Source organism: Cynocephalus volans, chromosome 4 (assembly GCF_027409185.1).
Source record: "Cynocephalus volans isolate mCynVol1 chromosome 4, mCynVol1.pri, whole genome shotgun sequence".
In the NCBI taxonomy this organism is placed as follows: domain Eukaryota; kingdom Metazoa; phylum Chordata; class Mammalia; order Dermoptera; family Cynocephalidae; genus Cynocephalus; species Cynocephalus volans.
In genome coordinates, this window is record NC_084463.1 from 97627790 (window position 1) to 97649362 (window position 21573).

At 55.2% G+C, this 21573-nt stretch overlaps 1 protein-coding gene across 3 annotated transcripts in view; it reads right to left on the bottom strand.

Moving 5' to 3' along the window:
- Nucleotides 1-3398: 3398 nt before the first annotated feature.
- MYO7A (myosin VIIA) overlaps nucleotides 3399-21573 on the bottom strand; it is a 65778-nt gene continuing 47603 nt past the window's right edge. The window contains exons 31-47 of one of the 3 annotated variants that reach the window (XM_063092803.1): nucleotides 20020-20137; nucleotides 19152-19278; nucleotides 17966-18135; nucleotides 16853-17043; nucleotides 16030-16154; nucleotides 15246-15403; nucleotides 14125-14278; nucleotides 12753-12908; nucleotides 12156-12261; nucleotides 10962-11075; nucleotides 9844-9931; nucleotides 9576-9682; nucleotides 7086-7271; nucleotides 6358-6468; nucleotides 5143-5226; nucleotides 4089-4208; nucleotides 3399-3488 (exon numbers count right to left, since the gene is read on the bottom strand). In XM_063092803.1, the coding sequence (XP_062948873.1) occupies nucleotides 3399-3488; nucleotides 4089-4208; nucleotides 5143-5226; nucleotides 6358-6468; nucleotides 7086-7271; nucleotides 9576-9682; nucleotides 9844-9931; nucleotides 10962-11075; nucleotides 12156-12261; nucleotides 12753-12908; nucleotides 14125-14278; nucleotides 15246-15403; nucleotides 16030-16154; nucleotides 16853-17043; nucleotides 17966-18135; nucleotides 19152-19278; nucleotides 20020-20137 (2205 nt within the window). Of the gene's footprint in view, nucleotides 3489-4088; nucleotides 4209-5142; nucleotides 5227-6351; nucleotides 6469-7085; nucleotides 7272-9575; nucleotides 9683-9843; nucleotides 9932-10961; nucleotides 11076-12155; nucleotides 12262-12752; nucleotides 12909-14124; nucleotides 14279-15245; nucleotides 15404-16029; nucleotides 16155-16852; nucleotides 17044-17965; nucleotides 18250-19151; nucleotides 19279-20019; nucleotides 20138-21573 lie in introns of all 3 variants that reach the window. The other 2 variants (XM_063092802.1, XM_063092801.1) reach the window with 2 other exon arrangements.

Here is a 21573-nt window from a genome sequence, read left to right on the forward strand (position 1 = left end):
TAGAGTTGTTTTAACCTCTTGATGAAAATGACCTCTTTATCATTACGAAATGACTTCTTTATTCCTGGTAATATTATTTACTGTGAAATATACTTTGTGTGATATTAATAGCAATTCCGACTTTGTTTTCATTGGGTTCATATAGTATATCTTTTTCCATCCTTCTGCTTTTCATCTATTTGTGTTTTTTTATCTAAAGTAAGTTTCTTGTAGGAAGCATATAGTTGTGTCTGAGCTTACCTCTTTGGATTCTCACATTCTTTATTTGAGTCCCACAATTCCTCACTGTATTATAATTCTTAAATAATTTTAAGAAGTTTTTTGTTTGTTTGTTTTGTATTTTATCCACTTTTAAAGTTTGTCTTGAGCAGAAGGTTAGATAAGAATTCTCTAGCTCTCTTCTGGGCGATGGGAATATAGTGGTAAGCAAGTCAAAGTCCCTCCCCTCCAGAAACTCACACTTTAGTTGGGAAAAGTGTTCATAAGCTAATATGGAAGCAATTAGTATAAAATGTGAAATCTTGAAGCAAATGTTAGTCCCTATGTTCAGAGTGCTTCCTTGGTAAGCCTTAGCCTCAGATAGTGGACTTTTTGCCCCATGCAGAAGTGGAGAGCCATGTATAAATTTGCACAAAATCTTGGGAGCAGAAGCTTAGAAGAATGGCCTGAGGAGGTGGAAGCAGTTTGTAACATTTAGAAGATGACTGTGGGTTCACCACATAGCAAACAAAAGGTGACACTTGAGGAGTCTGTGTTTGTCTTTTCTATCCTTCACAGACATTCAGGAAACAGCCCTTATGACAGAAAAAGAGTCAAGGAAAATATTTGGACTCCAGCCGCCTTCCAGCCAGCCTGGACCAGAAGAACGCTTAGATACCCAAACTCCTTTTATTTCACAGCAGCACCCAAAGAGACAGCCCTCAAAGTCCTCCAAGGAGGACACTAAACCACCAGTACCCCCAATGGGAGATGTCGATGTCAAACCACCAGTGTCCCCCAAGGAGACAAATGTTCTACCAGGGCTTGCTGAAAAGAACATTGCACCACCAGCGTCCCACCCAGGGCATCACTAGACTCCCCCCTGAACCACATTGACAACCTTCCCCCCACCACGAAGACCCTAGGATCCACATTGCCTACCAAAGAGCCCCCCCCATTCCTAAACTCAATCCGAAGAAACCCCCATGGCTGTATCCTCCTCCCAGGAATCCTTTCATATAGTACATTTTTCCTCCCCTAGCATGTCCCCCTCCTCCTATGAGATGCCTTCAAAGAAAAGTTAGCCACACTTCACCCCCTTTTTCCTCCTCCTCACTGTGCTTAAAGGTGGTGATGGTGGGGAGTGGTCAATAAAGGCATGCAGAAGGGCCATCAAGGCTCTCAGGAGAATCATTGGTCCAGGCTTCTATAAAGAATGCATCTCAAGGGAATGGGCAAGGGGAAAACAGTTGGGTGTGGTCTTGGAAGCAGAGCTGGTTACTCTCTGGCATTCCAGGGTTTGTCGCATCCTAACACCTCCATTGTATTCTCTGCTAAAGGAGTGACTGCATGTAAACAAAGGCAACCTCTCAGGAAGCCAGAAGGTAAAGGCGTATTCTTTGGACCCCTCTGCGATCACCCAGGATGACAAAGACTGGGGAAAGGGTGCAATAGTGATGCCATCCTGAGTTGGAGAATGAGGTGGCCTGGGCATGAGCCAGGGGCCAGACCTCATCCCCCACACCTAGTTTCTGATCTAGTGTGCAGTGGGATGTTTCCTAATAGCTTGTGGTTCACTGATTCCCCAATCGGATGGTGGGCACGAGCCCAAGCTCACCCAATAGCCTTTAGCCTTGAGGGTAAACTAGAGCTTAGAACAAGCATCTGGAGCACCTTCTGTCTGGGAGCTCAAAGTTAGCAGTGATTTGAGTTCCACTGTGTGGTCGTCTTCATTGACGCTCCCTTTGTGGGCCTCAGCATCCCCATCTGTGAGATGCTGGTGGAGGGGCAGACCACCGCAGCACTTCCCTTCTGGCTCAGTTATCCTGGGCTGACTGTGGAACCATGTAAACATGGGTGGGGCAGGGCTGTCTCCTCAGACAGCCATGTTGTCATCCTGGAAAGCAGGGCTGTCTGGTTTGGGCCTCCTCCATTTACACACAGCAGCCCCTCTGCTCTACACAGGCTGCTGGGGAGATGGGGAAGAGCACTCCCTGTGGGGTGGTTGGGCACACAGATGCTGATGACCCAGACACTTGAGTGTGTGAGGGCAAGCAGAACCTGCTCTGCTTGCCCTCGTGGGCAGATCAGAAACACCCGCCACCAGGGGGATTTCTGCTGTCTCTTCTGCAGGCACTCATCCTAGCCATAGCCCAGAAGGATCCCACCCCCAAATCACACCTTCCACCCCCAGACCTGCCCCAGTCATGCCCAAACTTGGTTTTCCCGTCTTGGTCACAAAGCAACATTTTACAGGCATCCACTAGATATAAAGATTTAACTTAAGGCAGTGTTGTTCTTGGGGTTCTTGGACGTGTCTTAATGACCCAAGGAGAAGTTTCTGACAGGGTGCAGGGGTCACTCTGGCTCCACTGTCTCTACTTAAGGCCCAGAAGCTGCTGCTTCTTCTAGAAACCCAGCCATGCACACTTAGGTCCCCACCTCCGAGGCTGATGTCCAGCATTTCCCCCCAATATGGCCCAGTCCCAGCTGGTCCCTTTAAGCCACTTAGAAGCACCCCTTGGGCTCAAGCTCCCCAATTTCCAAACCCAGATCAGTGGCCCATCAGGAACAGACCAAGGATGTAGTTAAACAGGTTACTCCCCTACAGGGCCCTGTCCTGACCCCACACACCCTCCCTCTCCCCCAGCAAAGACACTGTAGGGCCAGACAATGAAACACATGCTTTATGCCCTGAGGGGCCCAGCACTCACACTGCAATGTATAAAAGTGGTCTGTCTGTTTCATCCCAGCTGAGGATCCTGGACTTAGGGGAATTAATCCAGTCCATTAGCTGTCAGAGTATTCTACTGAATGCATGTTTAGTTTGGTTGTTCTAGGATGGACAGATGTGTTGTCCTCTTGATTCCTCTGTCCCAGTGGTACACAGAAAGTCAAAGGAGGTTGCATTGTTGGACTAGTCTGAGACAGAAGAGTCATCCAAGGAGCACAGGCTCTTAAAACTGGGAAGGCCACAGCAAGCTAGGACAAGAACCAACCCAGGTGCCACAAGAGTGCATGGAGGAAAGTTCTGCATCCCAGAGAAGCCGCCTCACTGGAGGTGTGGTCAGTGATGGCTGGCTGGCACAGCCTCCCTGCCTGTATGGCAGAGATCTTCCCCAGCTGCAGGGGTAGCTGATGGGCCTGAGCCAGCTGCTGCATAGCGTGCAGGCATGGAGCCAGTACCACCTCCCCACTGCTCACTTGCCGCTCCTGGAGCCCCGCTGTTTGCTCATGGCTGTAAGCATCTGGCTAATGTAGGAAGTCAGGAGATCATCCATCTTGTAGCCCTGGAAGCAGGGAAAGAAGATAAGTGGTGCACAACGTGGGGCAGGGCCAGCCACTCAAACCTAGAACACAGTCCCCAGGAATCTCTGCCACGGGCAGAACCAAGGACAAAGGCAAGAAACAGTCTCACCATCTGCACAGTCGAAGGGTTGGATTCATCCAGCCAGATGGCTAAGGTTCTAAGCTGTGATGACCCCACTTTGAGCCCCTAGACTGTGGGTCCCTCAAATCCTGGGTGCCTCCCTCCAGAAGTGGCTCTAAAGGCTTCCAGTTGAGCGATACAATGCAAGTTTGAGTTCAGTCAGGGAGGTCTCATTGCTAATGGCTCTACGGTTGAACTTGGGGCTGAAGGGCTGCAACCATGGGCTCAATCCTCAGATACCGAAGGCACTCAAATAACAGCTGTTTCTCTGCCCCAGGCTAAGCCCTTTCCCCAGACCTAAGTTGAGCCTCTAATTGACCTGATATTGGCCCCAACCTGATCCTTGACTCTGACCCCAGGCCAAACTGCACACCCCTGTGTTTGTTCTGGGGCTGGGAGGATGGCTGAAGTTGCAGGCGAGGCAGGGAAACCCGCCAGGCCCAGATGGAAGAGTGCTCACCAGTGACGTCTCGCAGAGCAGCTTGCTCCCACGCACCAGATTGCCGATGGTGATGTGGAAGTAGGTGTTGCCGCTGCTCCAGTTGGAGATCTTAGTGAAGGGGTGAGTGGTCAGGATGTCCTGGGGGAGCAGAAAGGGCATGAAGCCACACAGCCTGGGTCCTCTGGCCTCACTCGCCCCAGCTCCAGCCCACAGGCAGCCCCTCAGGAAAGGCCTCAGGCCCGCAGATGAGAAAAAGAGCCAGAGGGTACGGCCGGCTCTGCCAGGAGTTGCTGCAGGAAGCACGTGCCTTCCCCTCCATGCATCGGTTTGGACCAGCTGGTCGGACACTTGAGGAGGTCCAGGGGGCTACTGGGGACTTGGGGATGAAACTGGAAATTTGGGAGGCCTGAGGGAACTGACACTGGGGGCATGGATGAAATGGTCCAGGGAGAGTTTGAGGAGGGAGACAAGACAGGACAGAGCCTTGGGGAGCACAGTAGGCAGGGGCTGGGGAGAGAAGCAGCACACAGAAGTGTCAGAGCAAGAATGACCGAAAGGTACAGGAAAACCTGAAACGTGGGCACGTGAAGCCCGGAGGAAGATGGTGGTCATTAGTGCTCTTCACCCCAGTCTGGCTGCATGCCTTCTGGGTTTGGGTAAGACTGTGCTTCCCAGCCCCTCATCAGTGCTGCTCTGGCCCATAGAGTGAGCAGCAGTGCCCTGCAGTGCACAGCCTGCCGTCCTGACCTGACTGATGCAGGCAGAGAGCATTTTGCAAGGAGGCAGCAGTTGGCAGCATCCAGTGATGCTGAAAGGACAAGTACGAAAAAGGGCTCATGGGATTTAGGAGCAAGGAGTTGTCAGTAACTCTAGCAGAGCAGTTTTGATGGAGTCCGTGCGGGGTAAGGATGTAGACACAGTGATCACAGACAACCTTTCAAGACACGTGTGAGGGGGCAGAGGGGTGTCGGGGCCTGGCCGGCAGGGGCTTGCAGGGTGTGGGTTTGGGACCTTTACAAAGGGGTGCGGGCACAGAAGCCCACCCCCACCACTCTTTCTTGTCCCTCCTCACCTTGGTTCTGGGATCGATGAGACTGACCCCATACTTGTTGATGGCAATTAAGAGGATCTCAGGGAAGTTTGGCTCTGTTGTTTGCTAGCAAAGAAAGATGGGAAACACTCAGATGAGGGGCTCAGAGCAGGAAAACCATTTGGGGACAAGAATGAAGCCACCCCCAGTTGGGATAAAGTCAACTCCTGCTGCTTACTTGGTGGTAGGATGCAGAGGCACTGGCAGCCCTGCCACGACCTGTGTTTCCACCTCTGCAGGGCCCTCAGTGCCACCCCACACCTCTTCCTGAGTCTCCGAATGACCCCCTGTCCTACCCTCCCCAGCAGCAGCTCCATCCTTTCTCTCCTGCTTTTCTAGGAGCCTCTGCTATGTCATTTCTCTCAGCCCGAAGTTCTCATTTTTTAAAAGCCCTCCTTGAACCCTACACCTGCCACTAGCTACACACCTACCTCTCTTGTCTTCGTATAGCTGCACTTCTCCAAAAGCCTCCCATCCCAGGTGTGTAGCAAGGCCATCCCTCGTCCTCTCACCCCAGCCTCCTCACCCTTCTCCTGCCTCCGGTCATGCCCCTCAGAGCCATCCTCCAGCCCACAGCCAGAGTGACCTTCTGGCCTTGTCAACCCTGTTCAAAACCCTCCGAGGCTCACCTCCACCTGCACGGGAGACCTGCTTGCCAACCTGCCTCTCCCTGCAATCTGCTCCCCTCACACCTTATGCCCATCCACACTCAACTGCTTGCCTGTCCTGCCCAGACCTGAGCTCTGACACCTCTGAGGCTTTGCACAAGCAGGCCTTGCCAGGAGCACTCTCCCTAGGGTCTCCCTGGAAGCTCGGGTGTCCCCTCCTCCAGGAAGCTTCCCCAGCCCTTCTCCTCAGTCTGGGCAGAGCCTCCTGGGCTCTTCCACTTCAGTGAGGGCTCCTCGCAGTCACCGCATAGGCCATTCTACATTGCTGTGGTCTATTTACATGTCTGCCTCCCCCGCCAGGCAGAGCTTCTGGTCCCTCTGTCCCCAAGACAGAGCCCAGGGTTGAGCCTTTTTCTGAGATATTTAGCTGGGACAAGGCTGCAAGTTGCTTCCCTCCTTTCCTTGCCAGGGCAGATGTCCAAGGCCATTGCCATTTCCCACAGTCATGGGGATGAGTCCCTGTGCTTTCTTGTCCTCCCTCTTCACCCTCTTCCTCCTCTTTGAGAAGCCCCCCATGACGTACCTTCACCTCAAAGAAGGCTGAGCCAAAGGTGGGCCACTTGAAGATGAGCTTCAGGAAGGCCAGCTTGGCCTCCTCCTTGGACTTCCCTGCGTGCTTGTTGAAGTAGGCGACGATGGACTGTAGGCAAAGGGGGTCAGGGCAGGCCACTCAAAGTCTCTCTCTGCCACTCCTGCCCACTCCTGTCCCAGCTGCACTGTCAGGGCCAGGCATAGGATGTACAGTCCTGTGGGCTGTGAGGGGCTCCCCCCTTATTCCAGCTAATGGACTCCGGATCTCCCTTCTCTTCCCCAGGCAGGCCAGCCAAAAGGTGTCAAGTAAAAGCAGGTCACCATGGTAACCAGGACAGGCGAAATTACTGCCAACTGTCCACTGACTCCTTTGCGCAAGGATGGAGAATAAAGCAGGTGGAGGGAGAATGGAGAGTGTCCTGGGCCGGCCCGTGGCTCACTCAGGAGAGTGTGGTGCTGATAACACCAAGGCCACGGGTTCGGATCCTGTATAGGGATGGCCGGTTCGCTCACTTTGGAGAGCGTGGTGCTGACGACACTGAGTCAAGAGTTAAGATCCCCTTACCGGTCATCTTTAAAAAAAAAAAAAAAAGAATGGAGGGTGGCCTTATCACCTACAGGAGCCACAAGAGGTACTTTCCTGGGTTGGTGGCCAGTACCTGTCCCCCGGGGTGCCCAGAAACCCATTCAAGGGGACCCCCATTCCCACTGTCCCCCCATGCTCACCCGCTTCCAGTCATCAGGTGAGACCTGCCGGATGAGGTCCTGGGGCACCAGCTCCCGTAGCAGCTTAGGGATACTGGGGAAGTAGGACTTGTCCTCCTCAAACTTGACCCTGTAGATCAGCGCCCCCAGCTGCAGCACCTCCTCCCGCGTGCACTTGTGGTAGCCTCGGAGATACTTGGGCAACTCCTGCCAGAGACGGAGTAGGTCACACGTGTGGAGGGGCCTGGAGGAGGGGGGCTCCTTAGGCCCACCCACTTTTTCAGCTTCAGCTGACACCGCTCTCCCAGAGGAGATGGCACCAGACAGGAACGGTGAGCATGCCTGCACGGACTCAGCACTCCACAGTTTGAAAGCACAGCCAGGTCTGTATATTCTCTCACTTGCCCTCATCACTGTCCAGTGGGGTGAGCAGCACCACTTCCAAGATGAAGCAGCTCGGATGAGCAGCTGGTGAACCTGAGACTCTTCACACCTCTCACCTCTCGGCCCTGTCCTCCCTTGGAAGAACCTCTCAGTCTGGCCTTCTCCCACTGTGTTCCTTTGAGAAAGGCTGGTTTCCTCAGCTGCACCAGCCCTCACACCCACCCTAAACTTCCAGACCCAGAGCCAGAGCAACTGAGGATGGAGAGAGTGCCAAAAGCAGAGATGCAGCCTCTCACAGGCCAGCACTGTCCACAGGCTCCTGCAGCCTTAGGACAGTCTTATCCACTATCTGAACAGTAGGGAAACTAAGGCTGGCCTGAGGACACACTGCTGATCAGAGACCTGAGTCAGTAATTATCCATCTACGTTTCCATCTACTCACCCATCTACTCATCCATACCCATCTACTCACCCATCCACCCACCCACTTCTGGGTCTCCCTACCCACATACCAACCTTCCCATCCGTTTCCCTATCTGCCCATCCATCCACCCACCTACCTACCCATGCACCCACCAATATCCAGCCTTAAATTCATTCATTATTCATCCTTCCACCCATCCATTAATCCAACAAATATTTACTGAGCATCTACTATGAGCCAGGCCCTTTAAGCAACAATGCATACTGTAAGTTCTCATGGAACTTGTAGTCTCAAGGCAAGAACAGACATTAATCTAATAATCACACCAAACTGATATACTTCACATCTTCGAAGGAATTGTTCATAGTGCTATGAGCGCATATAACAAGGTCAACACCTGATCTAGTCTTGGGGACAGGGAAGACTTCTTTAAGATGAGATGGTTGAACTGACATCTCACAGCTCAGTAGGTGAAGGAAGGAATGACGGAGAGCACCCCAGACAGCACAACATTACAAAGGCCCTGTGGCATACTGGACCATCTGGAGAAGTGCAGCCGGAGTGAACTGAGCTGAGGGGTGCCAGGTACCAGACGAGGCAGCAGAACACCCCCATACCTGCCACAGTCAGGATTTGGGGTTACACCCTAAGAGCAACGGGAAGCCACTGAGAGGATCTGGAAGGCGGATGACCACCCTGGGGAGAGTGGAGTAAAGGGGAACAAAAATGGATGGGGGAGACCAGGGAGAAGGTCACTGCCATCATCCAGAGGAGAGGTGACGGTGAATTGACCTGGATTGGTAGGGGTGGTGATGGAGAGACATGGATAGATTTTAGAGATATTTAAGAGAGAAAATCATTAGGTGAGTGATTTGGGACATAAGAGAAGAGGGAGCAGGAGACATCAAGGTGACTCAGGTTTCTGCCTTTGGGGAACTGGCAGCCAAGGGTGCCCAGCACTAAATGGGCAGTGTGGGGTGGGCTGGGGAGGATGTAGGGGAGTGGCAGACCCCAGGTTTGGTTGAGGGTAGCCTTCTGACTCCCAGCCCGTGTTCTCTCCACCACTGCAAACACGATCCCCACCTCCTCCGCCCTTCCCTGGTTTGTCTCTCCCGGGAATGGTAAGCAGGCTGGATCCCAGAAAAGAACACTGATCTGTAGCCATGAAAACCTGGAATCAAATCCCAGTTCCATCAGCTCTGTGGTCCTAATTACATCACTTGGTCTCTCTGAGCCTCAGTTTCTCCCTCTATAAAATAGGAACAACATGCCTACCTCATGGAGTTGGTTAGGAGGACAGAATGAGTGAAAAGTACCAGACACATAACAGAGGCGCCACACATGACTTCCCTCCTGGCTCCCTGCAGGTGCGTGCCCACACTAGAAAATGTTTACAGAACTGCCAGTTGTAAAAGCAGAATCTCAAACTCAGAGGACAGCCTTGCACTGAGGGAGGGGCCTCCATAGGAAGGGATTGGGAGTTCAGCGGAAGAACTGTCAAGCCCCTAAGGGTTGAAGGGCTAGGAGACAGAGGGATCTGAGGTTGAGCCACTCCCTGGGGCTTCCAGTTGTCTTGGCAGGAATCCCTTCTAGGCCAGGCTGTTGTATGCCCCTCCCCTGCCAAGAGCAGCAGGTCTCTGTTTTCAGAGTCAAAGTACAGCAAAGGCCATCGGGCAAGAGCAGAGAGGCGATGGGCAGCTCACCTGGTAATAGTGGAAGATGGAATCAGCCATGGGGTCCTTCCCTGGCACCGTGGTGGTCCACAGCTTCTTCATGAAGAACACCTGGTAGGTGAGCGAGGGCACGATTCCTGTGGCACAGGGCAGTTGGTCATGCAGAGGGTCCCAGCACAGAGGGGTGTCCATGCCCCACCCAGCCCTAGAGAAGGCCCTCCCAGGTGGGCCTCCCAGGCTGGCCCCGAACCAGCACCTGCTCTGGGCCTCAGATGATCCCAGGACCCAGCCTCATTACCATCCTTGATGGGCCGTGCTTTCTTTATCCAATCTGTCAGGTGTCGAACAAAGTCAAAGAAGAAGTCGTTCTCAGGGACACTGATGACCTAGGGACATGGCCATTGCGGTCCACTCATTTTAGTTCAAGCAATACAGAGTTTTCTGACTTCCCCACCCAAGGTCTTCCTGGTGGCCCTTTCTCCAGAAAGACTCCACTCCCAGCCAGAAGAGGTTCCCATGTATCAGACCCACCCTGCCCCAACTGTGCCTGTTGAGTGTCTCCAGAACACAGTGCACTTGTGTCCAGAGTGACACCAAACACTGCCCTAGACCTAAGGGAAAATGGCCAAGAACAAGGCCCATCCCTGCCTTGAACATTCTCTGGCACCTGTGTCCAGCTCCTACCACAGGCTCTGAACTCCACTGTGTCCAGGACCTCACTGGGGTCACCTCTGGGTCCCCAGTGTCTGGCAAAGGGATAGTCATAAAGTGAGGAGACAGACATGGATGCACACAGAACTGTCAGCAAGCAACAGGAGGGAGCAGCTACTTCTGCCTGACGGTCAGAGAAGCCTTCCCACGGGAGAGGCTTTAAAGTTGGGCTTTGAAGACTTCAGTGGACAGAGAAGTTGGGGGATGCGGGATGCGGCAGGGGCATGAGCTGTGGAGTCAGCCCCTGGATCCGAGTCCCTGCTGTGTGACCTTGGATAAGTTATTTAACCTCTCTGAGCCCTAATTTTGTAATCTATTAGGTGGGGATAATCACACCTCCCTTCGCAGGTTATTTCAAGTATTAATTGGCCCCAGCATGGCAGCTGAGGGCCCAGTCAAGGCAAATCTGGAAAGTACATGTATGTTGGGGCAGGACGAGGAGCGAGGCATGTCCAGAACATAGAGTGCCAGGGCACATGGCTCCCCAAAGAGTCTGGAACCATGTGCAATGCCCGAGAGGAGAGAGACTGAGGGGCAGCTGCTTCACGTGAGGGGCGGCTGCAGGCGAGGGTTCCTCCTTCCTCTCTTCTCCCTCTCTTCTGCCCTCTCCCTCTCCTCCCCCTGCTGCCCCATACGTTCCTATGGCCCCAGCAACTCTCCCAGCAGATGGGCCAACAGCAGGCGGGGAGACAGCCAACAACCCACCTTGTCTGCAATTTTGACAAAGAGGCTGAATCCCTCAGAGGACTTGAGGAGCAGCCGGGTAGCGATGTTCTGGCAGAAGTCCTTGGCCTTGGTGCTGGACTCCACCTCGAAAGCCTGAGGGCGGTGGTGCTCACTTGGCTCCTGCAGGGCCTTTCTCAGGGGCCTGGTCCTCCCCTGCCCTTCTGGGTATGCCTCCTAGACTGAGCCCCCACCCATGCAAGACACCCTCCCGCTGAGGGGGCTTCCCCTGTGGGTCCAGGGTCAGGCACAGCACTTAAAAAAAGGAAAAAGCAACTCCTGTCTGGGTCTTCCCAGATCTCATCATCCTCAGTCCTCCCAGCAGGACTTGGCTGTGGCCTCCAGGCTCCTGGCCTGGCTGTACAAGCCCACAGAGGCCAAGGGTACAACAGCAATGGGGAGATCAGAAGCAGAGACCAAGGAAGAGGAAAAGCAAATTCCAAAACGGGGAGCGGGGAGATGGGTGAGAGGATTTGAGAGCCTGGAATGGGAAAGGATTTCAGGAAGTTTTTCTGTCCTTGTGACCAGAATCCTATCATGGGATTTCTGTCTCTTGTCTCAGACAAGTTTTAAAACTACTCTTCAAACTAAAAGTTTAAATGTTGGACTCAAGCTTATCTGAATAAGACGCTGTGCTGAGATGGGCAGGTGATGGGGATCACCAGGCAGCCTGACCCCATGGGCATGACAAACAGACACACAAGACCTTTGCAAGATAAGACCAGGGTGGAAGGGACTCCAGCCACATCAGATGAGGAGGGAGGACATGGTCTGGGAGTTCTGTCTTCAGGAAAGTGGGCTTGGGGCAATAGGGGAGGTCTGGAGCTGGGGACAGTGGAGCCCTGTGCCCAGGAACAGAGCTAGGATTGGGGAGGTGGCATCAGCACAGAGCCCAGCTCAGGGAGAAAGCTCTTTTCTCCAAGGCAGATCCTCCTTGGACTGAGGGAGGGAAGCCCTTTCCAAGGAAGCTGCTCTAGGAAGCATGGGGGTTGGCCAGGAACCAAGGGCCCCCCTGACCCGGGGAGTCTATGGTCTTTTGACTGAGCCCTGACTCCACCGAGGGGCAGGAGGCCAATGCAGGGGCAGTGGCGAGAGGTGTCAGGGCCACCCTCTGTGTCAGCCGAGGCAGCCCAGCCCTGTCGCAGAGTCCACAGACTGAGAAGCAGCGACCCTCACCTCATCGGAGTCATCAGGGAAGTAGACCTTGTGGAAAATCTGGGTGGTTTTGTGTTGGATGGCCTCCACCTCCACCAGGTGTGGAGGGTACTTCCGGGACCCATTTCTGAAAATGGGATGGGGAGGGAGCCAGGTCAGGGGGCACAGGTTCATGGGACCATGGAGACCAGGAAACAGAGGAAACTATGGAGGCAGACAAACCCCGTTCTGATCCCCATCTACCACTCCCTACTGTGTGACCAGCCACTGAACCTCTCAGAGCCTTGAGTTCCTCATCTATAAAATGGGGTGATAACAGTGCCCACCACACAGGGCTGTGGAGGGGCCCAAATGAAGTGAAGGATGCAAGTGGACTTTGCAGAGTACAAAGTGCCACCCAGGTGTCTGTGCCTACCCAATAGACTTGAAGGGATGAGCAAAGCACTTCTGAGCACCAGACTCTCAAACTGTACTCAGAATGGGATGCTGGGCCCTGCAACTCTTCTAGCTGGCAGCTGAGATACCCCAGGGATGGGCCCCAACTGCTGTGTGGTCGTGTCCTCATCCCCAAGGAGCCCATCCCAGAGCCTGCCTCCTGCCCCTGGCAGGCCGCTGTACCTCAGTGCCTTCTGGAGCCGCTGCAGACAGTCGACGGAGAGTGGGCAGTGCTTGCGGGACTGCAGGAAGCGCTGCACATGGGGCAGGAGGATGTTGCTGGGCGGGAAGAGGCCGGTGCATAGCCAGAGCAGCTCCCAGCCCCGCTCCTCGCTGTACCTGCAGGAGGAGGTGTGGCATCCAGCAGGGGGGTCACAAGGACCTGTGCACCCCCGGGGGCCACACAGCCCTCAGCTCCTCACCACAGCAGCACATGCCTGCCCTGACCCTCACCCTGTTTGAGGACCAACACGGCCCCACTCCCGATAGCCAGATATAATTAGTGCAGCTCAAAATGTGATCAGCCAATCCAGGTCAGGCCTCACACTGTCCACTACCAGTCCGGGTGGAGACAACATGCCTGTGCCAGAATGGAAATCCACTACGTCACCCAGCACTAGGTTAGGTTCAGCTGAGATTTTTTGTCTTAGCAAGACTCCCTGTGAAGGAAGCAGTGTGTGATTTCTATTCTGGAAGAAGCTCTTTAACTCATGTTTATTTTGAGTAGCACTGAGTTAAACTAGTCCCTCTGGGCTCCCTCAGGGACCACTCTGAGCTCCTTGGGCCTGACAGGAGGGAAGCTTGGAGGGTTTCTAGGAGGAGGTGGCATTTGATCTAGGCTTTGAAGGATGAGGCAAATTCTGATGTGCAGAGAAGGGGAGGAAAGGTTTTCCTGGCTGTGAGCACAGCATGCACAAAGGTTTGGCAGTGTGAAAAGATCTGATGTGTGTTCAAGGGTGGATCTGTGAAAGAAATGTACAGAGTGACAGAGCTGGGGAGGAGGAGGGGGCTGGGTTGTCAGGGGAGAGGGTGGAGCTTCTCTCAGGCTCTGAGATGAGCATGCACCTGATTTCCCACTCCTGCCTCAGGCTGGCCCGGTAGGGAGGAGAAGGTGACACCCTCTGGGGCTCAACCCCTACCCCATGAGAATTTTCATCCAGAGCTTCTGACTGACGGGCAGCTCGGCCTGAGCCAGGGATGGACACTGATTATGAGCTGAGCCTGCAGGGGCTGGGCTGGGCTGGGCTGTGTAGGGGTATCCAGAGGAGGCTCAGGCAGGGTGGAAGGAGGGCCATTTGGAGGAGCTGGGGCTGTTCAACTTAGAGGACAGGCTCAGAGAGGTACAGCCAGCCACCACCTCTTAGTTTTTGACAGGCCATCCTTGGGCCTCAAGGCCAAGCTAGGACACGAGGGGCCCGAAGGCAGCTCGCTGCTCTGTGTGGGGTCTGGGAGGAAGGACTGCTTCCAGGCGCAGCCAGCCGCCGCCTCAGGAGGTAGTAAGCACCCTGTCCCAACAGGGGGGCTGCCCCTGACCTGCCCACCATGCCAAGCCCACCTGATGTGGTTGTCAGTCAGCTGCTTCAGGATCTGCACGTATGCCTCATCCTTGAGGGGCTCGGCCTTCAGGGCGCCCTCAAAGATCTGGTCGGTGAGCTCGTTGACTGAACGTGTCCTCTTGGATGGGTAGTCACCCATGTACTTGAGCACGGGTGGGGGGTTGTCAAGGAAGAGCTTGTAGCCGAGTGGGGGGACACTGGCCAGGGATGCAGGAGGCCACTCTCCCCAAAAGGGCCTGCCTCCCCAGAAGTGTATGACCCTGGGCAGGTTCCCGGGACTTAGGCTACTTGTTTACTATGAAATGGGCATGATCTGACAACCCTGATCTCTGTGCCCACCACCCACCCTCTCTCCTCAGCTCTTCTGGCCACCTCCTCACAGGCCACCCTGCCTCAGGCCTCCAACCCCACATCCCAAGTCCTCGCGGCAGCCAGGATGGAGTTTCTAAATTGCTAATCTCACCATGCCACCCCCTGGCCAGAGGCTCCCCCTGGCCTTGAGACACGACCCAAGCTTCTTAACAGGGCTTGATAGCCCTTCCTTAGCCCACATCTCCCAATTCCCTTCATGAACTCTGCCCTCCAACTGTGCTGAATCGCTGTGTGCCCTTGAAACAGCCTGGCTCTGCTCTGCCTCAGCCCTGGTGCACGCTCGCTCTGTCTGCAACACGCCCCACTCATCTCCCCTTTGCCTGGCTAAGTCCTACTCAGCCTTCAGGTTTCAGCCTAGATACCACTTCCTCCAGGAAGCCCTCGCTCTCTCCTCCAGGCCAGGTCAGGTCACTATGCTGCCTGGACCCCTCATACCACATTCCCATCAGATTGTCACCCCTGTGAGGCCAAGGGCTGTGTCTGGTCACCACTCCCTCTCCATTTCTAGCACAGCACAAGGCACAATTCAAATCTGTCAACTGAATGACAGGGTCAAAGGAGACAGTGGTGAGGCAGCCCCTTGCCTGCCATAAGGTGCCAGGCACATGGGTGGGGTCCTCCATCAGCATACCCCCCCATGTGTGCTCAGGACCCAGCCGGCCCCTCAGAAGGGAGGAGGTGTCTACACGAATCCTTGCACGCCCTGGGGTCCCCTTCCTCGAGGCCCTATCCCTGCTGGTGCGGATATCAATGAAGGCCATGCAGGCCTCCTGCGAAAGCTCCTCACTGTCCAGGATCTTCTTGAGCAGCGCCTGCTTGAGTGGCTCCCGTGTGTGGCTCCACAGTCGGTCCTTGCCTCGGGCCTTGGACACCATGACACGGCTCAGTGTGTGCTTGGGTGGGGGCCTGCCACAGCACAGGACAGTCAACACTGCAGGCAGCCCCAGGGGAGAAACCCCAGCTTGTGAGACCACCACCCCAAACCCCTGTGCCCAGAGGCTGAGGGTAGGGAACAGGCCCTGCTCTTCCCTGCCCCACCGTGTGATGTGGGCGAGTCGGCAGCAGTCACTGGGCTTTACTTTCTTAGCTATGAAACAGAGGTAATAACACTGCAGGCTGTGCTCCAGCCTCCCCAGCCCACACTCGTCACCCCCCTGCAGAGCTCAGCATAAATGCAACCTCCTCCAGGAAGCCTCTCTTCTGACACCCCCACCCCCAAGCATCCTCATCATAACGCTGGGTGTACAGGGTCACAGCTGTCTCTCCACCAGGACTGTGAGTCAGTGCGGCAGGCCCAGGTATGAGTCATGAGTGCCCAGGACCTGCCTGGGGTGGGCATGGTCACCATCTCTTAATGAAAGAAGGGTAAGATGATGGCATGAGAAGGGGCATCTTGGGCCCAGAACCTGCCCTTCTACCCCCTCTGACCCAGGCCCTGGTTACAGGTGGGGAACCACAGAGCAACCCCAGCACCCCACCAGAGAAGAGCAGAAGCCTGCAGCCCCCTCCTCCCCTCCCCGGGAGCCCGGCACCTGAAGTAGTCGTAGGAAAACTCCTCCAGCGTGTAGGGCTTGGCGCGCACTTCAGGCTCTGCCGTTCGCAGCTGCAGGAGCCGGATGACATCCTGCCTCTGGTCGGGGCTCATGGTAACCAGGGCCTAGGGGACGAGAGGCAGGGGCTCAGGTCACCTGTCCACCTGAGGCCACTGGAATCAACATAGTAAAGCCTGGAGCCTTTGAACTAAGGCTGGGGGAGACTCTGTCCCCATAGGGGTGGCCTCTGCCCCATTCTGACCCTGGGAGCCCCTGTCCTCCTGAGGGTCTCTGAAGTTACTGTTGCCTCCATCATGCTGGGCTCAGGACCCTTCCCTCAGTGCCCTGTGTCTGAACCAGGTTGGGTTGCTCAGAAAGCCTGGACAAGGCAGGGGAACACAGTGTGATCCTGGACTTGTCAACGGAGCCTGGCTCAGGAGCTGCCTGAGCAGCTGGACTCTGAGTCCTCAGGACTGCACTCAGGGAGGCTCCAGAAAAGCCAGGGCCCCGCTTCCCAGCTGTGCCCCTACTGCCCTTTCAGACAGCGCAGGGTGGTACCCCTACCCCAGGCCACTCTCCCCGCATTCCCACCCCTTGGCATTTCCTCATCTGATGCAGTTTCTAGGCCCTTCCCCACTTGGCACAGGTTTGATCGCTGCCTCTACTTCAAGTCTGTGGTCCTTTAAGACCCCCAGATGGTCTTCATAGAAGCTGCAGACCATTCATCTACCGTAATCCCTCACTCCATGTTACAGATATGGGAAGAGGACAAAGAGGGGTCTAGGGGAGCCTCCCACCCATCTGCAGCTGGCAAACCACGTACCACAATCTCCCTTGGTGGCATGGTGACGGTAGGCATGACGTACACACAATCTGTGGGGAAGTCCCCACGCTGCTTGGTCCTCTCATTGATGCCATTGGCCCAGCCCGAGTTCATGACCTGCTCACCCGTGTCATGGTCCAGGATGATGAGGTCTCCCTTGGCAAAGCTGAGGAAGCCTGACTCCTCCCCTGCTGTGGAGCAGAGGTGAGCAGGGACACATGGGGGGACAGAGAGGGGCTGCGCTGGAACATCTTTATTTGGGCTGACGATCTATAAGCTGCTGCTCCCCACTGAAGAACTGAGGCCCTGTCTCATTCAGGTCTTCTCACCTGCTACCCTACCTCCACCTGTCACAGCCCTGGCCATGCAGACCTGGCCACCAGAGTGGGCCACTCCCCTTCTCAAAAGCCTTCCATGGCTCCCCATTGCCCTTAGGAGAAAGCCCACACTCCTAAGCCTGTTGTGACTGGCCTCCTTGACTCTTCCCACCTCACTCTTCCCTCATCTCTTGCATTCCAGTCAAACAAAACTATCTGCGGTTCCCTGGACATGCTGGCTTCCTCCCGCCTCCGTGCCTGGTTCCCGCTCTGCTCTCTGCCTCCTATGCTCTGCCCACACGTGCTTCCTCCCTGGACCCCAGGCTGCATGGGGGCCTCTCCTCTGGGCTCCCACAAGCTCTGGGCTTCTGTAGTCACTGTGCTGTCACAGGGCCATCACTGTCGTTTCCTGCCTTCCTCCCCACTGAGGGCAGGGCAGGTCCATCTCATGTCTGTCTTTTCTGCACTCTGCTCAGGGCCTAGGGGCCCAGGGACATGCTCAGTCAGGGTAGTTCTTACTGCTGTTATCATCTGAAGATGGTAGGTATTTGGAGAACAATGGGGAGGACCCCCGATCTAACTTGGAGATGACAGAAGGTAAGTATTGGAGGACCAGAGCAGGGCGAGGAAGTTTCCCTACAGGGCCCAGGTTGCAGGCAGAGTTCTGCTATTCGTCTGGGGAAGGTTGGGTAACAAGGCACTAGCAGCCTCAAGTGGCAGGCCAAGGCCAAGGTGCGTGGTCTGCGTAATGCCCCCGACCCCCAGGGCCTGGCAGCCCATGCCAGCAGCCACTCACCAGGGTTGGGGTTGTCCTGCAGGGCCACCACATACTTAGACCTCTTCCGGAGCCCCTCCAGGAAGGTGACCACCAGGTCACGGATATCCTCAGCATTGCTGGAGGTGAAGGTGTACTCATCCCCCTTGATGGTGGCCAGCGTGAAGCTGGGGGGCGTCAGTTTTGCTCCCCTGCAGGACCAACACGGAGAACAGGGCCCAGCCGGGGTCAGTCCTGCCCGGCCCAAGTGAGGTGTAGCACAGCCCAGATCAGAGCAGCCCAGCGAGAGCAAGACACGGCACTCCCTGAAGGAGACCAAGGCCAGCCGAGTCAGACATGGCCCAGCCAGGGGGAGATGTGGCCTGGCTAGGGCAAAGCCTGGTCCCAGTCTAAGTCAGACATGGCCCGGCCAGAGTCAGGCATGGTCCAGAGGGAGGTCCACACTGGCCCAGCTCACTTCCCCTTTGCCTGTCTAACTCCTATTCACTTTTCAAGTCCCAGCCTACATGCCACTTCCTCCAGGAAGCCCTCTGTGCCCTCCCATCACAGCCCCCATTACACTGGCTCTGCTTTAAAACGGCCTGTTCAATGTCTGTCTCCCTTCTCGACTGAAGATCAAGAGGGCAAGAACTATCTTGTCACCACTGTATCCTGTGTGCCTGGCATGTGCCTGGTCAGAGCTGGACATGGCCCAACCCCAGCCCACTTCAGACATAGCCAGGAGACACTCCTACATAGCCCTGGACAGGGGAGGGAGCCACCCACTGCTGGGAACGCCAGTCTATGTTCTAGGAACCCACCCCCACATCCCACTATGCACACTGCACTTTTCAGTTGACAAAGAGCTCTCTCCTACATTACTGCATTTATTCCTCACCACTGTTACTGAAGGCAAGGGTTAAGACCACTGTCTTAGGGATGAGGACCCAGAGGTAAGTCCCACCTGGGCCCCCAAATCCCAGGCCAAGCTCTTCTTGTACACACTGGCCTGCTCCCGATTGTCCTTCTAACGGCCCACCCTCATCTCAGAACAACCACTAATGTGCCATCAAGGCCCCACCCACCTCCAGATAGGAGGAGATGCCTGAGGGGGTCTGCATAGCGCAGCACCAACTGTGTGCCTCTGCACTCCCCATGACCCGCAGGAAAGCTCCGGACCCTCTCCCTCCCCATCTGTCTGTCTGTGTCTCTGTCTGCCCCTCCTCACCTGCTGCTGGACACAGCCATGATTTCCGGGAAGGACAGCTCCAGAAGCACCTGCTCCTGCTCATCCACAAAGTAGACGCCTGTCCAATTGACAGCCACAATGACGTCGTTCTTGGGGAGGCTGGGGCCTGGGGCAGAGACCAAGGCACTGAGGAAGGCCTCCCTGCTCCTGGGCCCAGCACTTCCCGATCCTCATAACTATCAGGAAAGTGGCTAGGGCAGGAGTATAATGATTTCCATTTTACAGATAGGGAAACCGAGGCTCAGCGAGCCCAATCTCCCTATAAGCTAAAACCCAAGGTGCAGTGGGAAGAGAGGATTGAATCAGGAAACTGGGTTTGAGTCCCATCCCTGCCACCTGTCTTTGTGCAGCTTTGGACAGCTCCTTGCCCCACACTAAAGTGGGCTATGGGGAGGGGTTGGACTCTAGCCCTGATGCCTGGTGATTCTGTGAAGCCCAGCACCCGCACAGGACACAGCACAGAGCAGATGCCTGGTAATGATAGCCTGAGGACGGCTGGGCAGACGGCCTGCATGGGTTGGCATTGGCCACAGCCGCTTTCGGCTTAGTGGAGGCAGCCCAGCAGAGCCAGCCGCCTGCACTCTGGGCCACCCTCTTCTATACACAGGAAGTGCTTTCATGATTCCAGCCCTCGTTCAATTGTTCAATCCAGTGCACCACTGAGCTCCTGCTATGTGCCATGGAGTCACTACCAGACTGTGGGGAGGCAGGACCCACTCAGGGATGTTGACCAGAAAAGAACAAGCAGCCCCACAGGCAGGAGTTTGACTGACTGGGGAGACTGGCTCCCAGCTCTGCCATGGGAGGGCTGTAGAGCAAGGGGCTGGGAGACCAGGGAGCAGGGTACCTGAGAATTTGTAGGCTTCGTAAAACCTGGAGAAGAGCAATGGCCACTTGAAGCGGGCGTAATTGACCACATCCTCTTTGACCTTCTGGGCATCAGTTCTCCTCTGGGCATAAATCCCCTGGAGGGGACAGAGAGGAACAAAGGACAATGTACAAGCTCTGTCTGGACATCAGGTGTCCCCGCCCTCCAGCCAAGGCTGGCCCAGGGCCACTGAACCTTCCTGTGCTTTGTTGCCTTTCCCTGTTCCCATCAGCCCACGGCCACCCCCGTTGCCCCATCTTTCTCCTTTTCAACCAACATCAGTGAATATGTGTGGGGTGCCATCTCCATGCAGGTCTGGGTGGCACAAAGTCAGAGACAGCATGGGTGCCTCCCCCAGGGAGCTCCCGTTCAGCAGAGGCAGGAAAGCTACAGGTCCCAGCCAGCGCAGGTGGGAGGCCCAAGGACCTGGTTCTCAGAGGCACGTGCTGTGAGTGGCAGACAGGCCGGGAAGGGAGATGCCAGGGCCACCACACTGTGGGCTGACCCGCAGTGACAGAAACTGGCCAGGTGGACCTGGGAGCTAAGAAGACCAGAGTGTGGAGGCGGGATTGGAGCCTGGAGGTGGGGCGAGCAGCAGTAGCAGCTGGGACATGGGGTGCTGCTGGCAGGAAACAGAAGCACCAGCAGTTCCTTTCTCTAAAAATCCTCCCCAAGCCCCCATGAGAATTTTGTGGTGTTTTGTGGTGTTGAGGTGGAATTGGAGGGTCAGGAAGAACTTGTGGTTTTTACAGTATATCCACACAGACGTGGATAGAGACAGACGTGTGTACCAGCACACACGGCCCATTCCCGTGGCGGAGAGGGCCTAGAAGCAGCGCCTCCCAGAGCGGTGAGTGTGCGGGAGACTGGGTGAGGTGTGGCCAGCCTGGTCTCAAATGGTTCCGAGAAAATGACAAGGGGTGTGTATGCAGAGAGGAGGCCACACAGCAAATGTGGCTAACAGCTGGTGGATCCGGGTGAAGTGTACACAGCAGTCCTTGTTGTTTGAACTTGCAACTTCTCTGTAAGTATGAAATTGTTTCAAAATAAAATGTTTTGAAAATAATTCTCTGTGATGAACTAAATTGTGTGCCTCCCCCTCACCCATTCATGTGTTCAAGTTCTAACCCCCAGTAACTCAGAATGTAACGTATTTGGAGATAGGGTCTTTAAAGAGGTAATTGAAATAAAATGAAGTCTTTAGGGTGGATCCTAATCATTATGGGGAGCCAACTAGGAGAGGTGAGAGACAGGCCCCTTACTTGGGCAGGCTCCTTACTTGGGAGGGAACTACTCCCGGCTGGTTATGGCCTGGGGCTCCGAGCAAGGGGAGCAGAGGGGGCTGCACCTCAAGCTCCCCAGGCAGGAATTTGGGCTGGAGTTCTTTTAGGGAAAAGGAGGTGCATGCCCTAGAAGCTCCTTCCAGCATCCACCCCCACTCTTGGGAAGCTGTAGCACTGGTAAGCCGCTGGTACAAGGCCAGGCCAGGAAAACCCCAACACCTATGGCTCCACGGTTTCCCTCCTGAGGCCA